Consider the following 393-nt stretch of genomic DNA (forward strand, 5'->3'; position numbering starts at 1 on the left):
CTGGTCGGAGGGCACGGACTCCCCGTCACCCCCACCCATCTCTTCGAACCCCAGACCCACCTAGAGAATCCCCTGCCTTAGAGTCCCCTATTGAATCTTTCCTGGACTCTGCGTTTGTAAGTGACTGTGATGCCTGTGATCCCGTAGAACATCACTCGTCAGAAGAAGAGCTGGAAACACTGACATGTTCGTGGTCCCGAGAAACAGGGCCCCCGGAAAAGCGCAAGTGGTCTCAAGTAGCCCGGCTCTCCCTTACAGACTCAGGTATGTGAAAGTTACCAACAATTGCAGATTGCGACTACAGAAATTATTTCATATTCATTTTTTTCTCAATTTATACCACCAAGTTAGCCATGCTATTTAGACTATCAGCAGACACATATATGTATTCAC

At 48.1% G+C, this 393-nt stretch overlaps 1 protein-coding gene across 1 annotated transcript in view; it reads left to right on the forward strand.

Moving 5' to 3' along the window:
- LOC119585251 (SH3 and multiple ankyrin repeat domains protein 1-like) overlaps nucleotides 1-393 on the forward strand; it is a gene marked incomplete in the record, with an annotated part of 45692 nt that overhangs the window by 38883 nt on the left and 6416 nt on the right. The window contains 1 exon segment of the mRNA XM_037933910.1: nucleotides 1-264. Coding sequence (XP_037789838.1) covers nucleotides 1-264 — 264 coding nt within the window.

The sequence above is a fragment of the Penaeus monodon genome, chromosome 19 (genome assembly GCF_015228065.2).
Source record: "Penaeus monodon isolate SGIC_2016 chromosome 19, NSTDA_Pmon_1, whole genome shotgun sequence".
NCBI lineage: Eukaryota > Metazoa > Arthropoda > Malacostraca > Decapoda > Penaeidae > Penaeus > Penaeus monodon.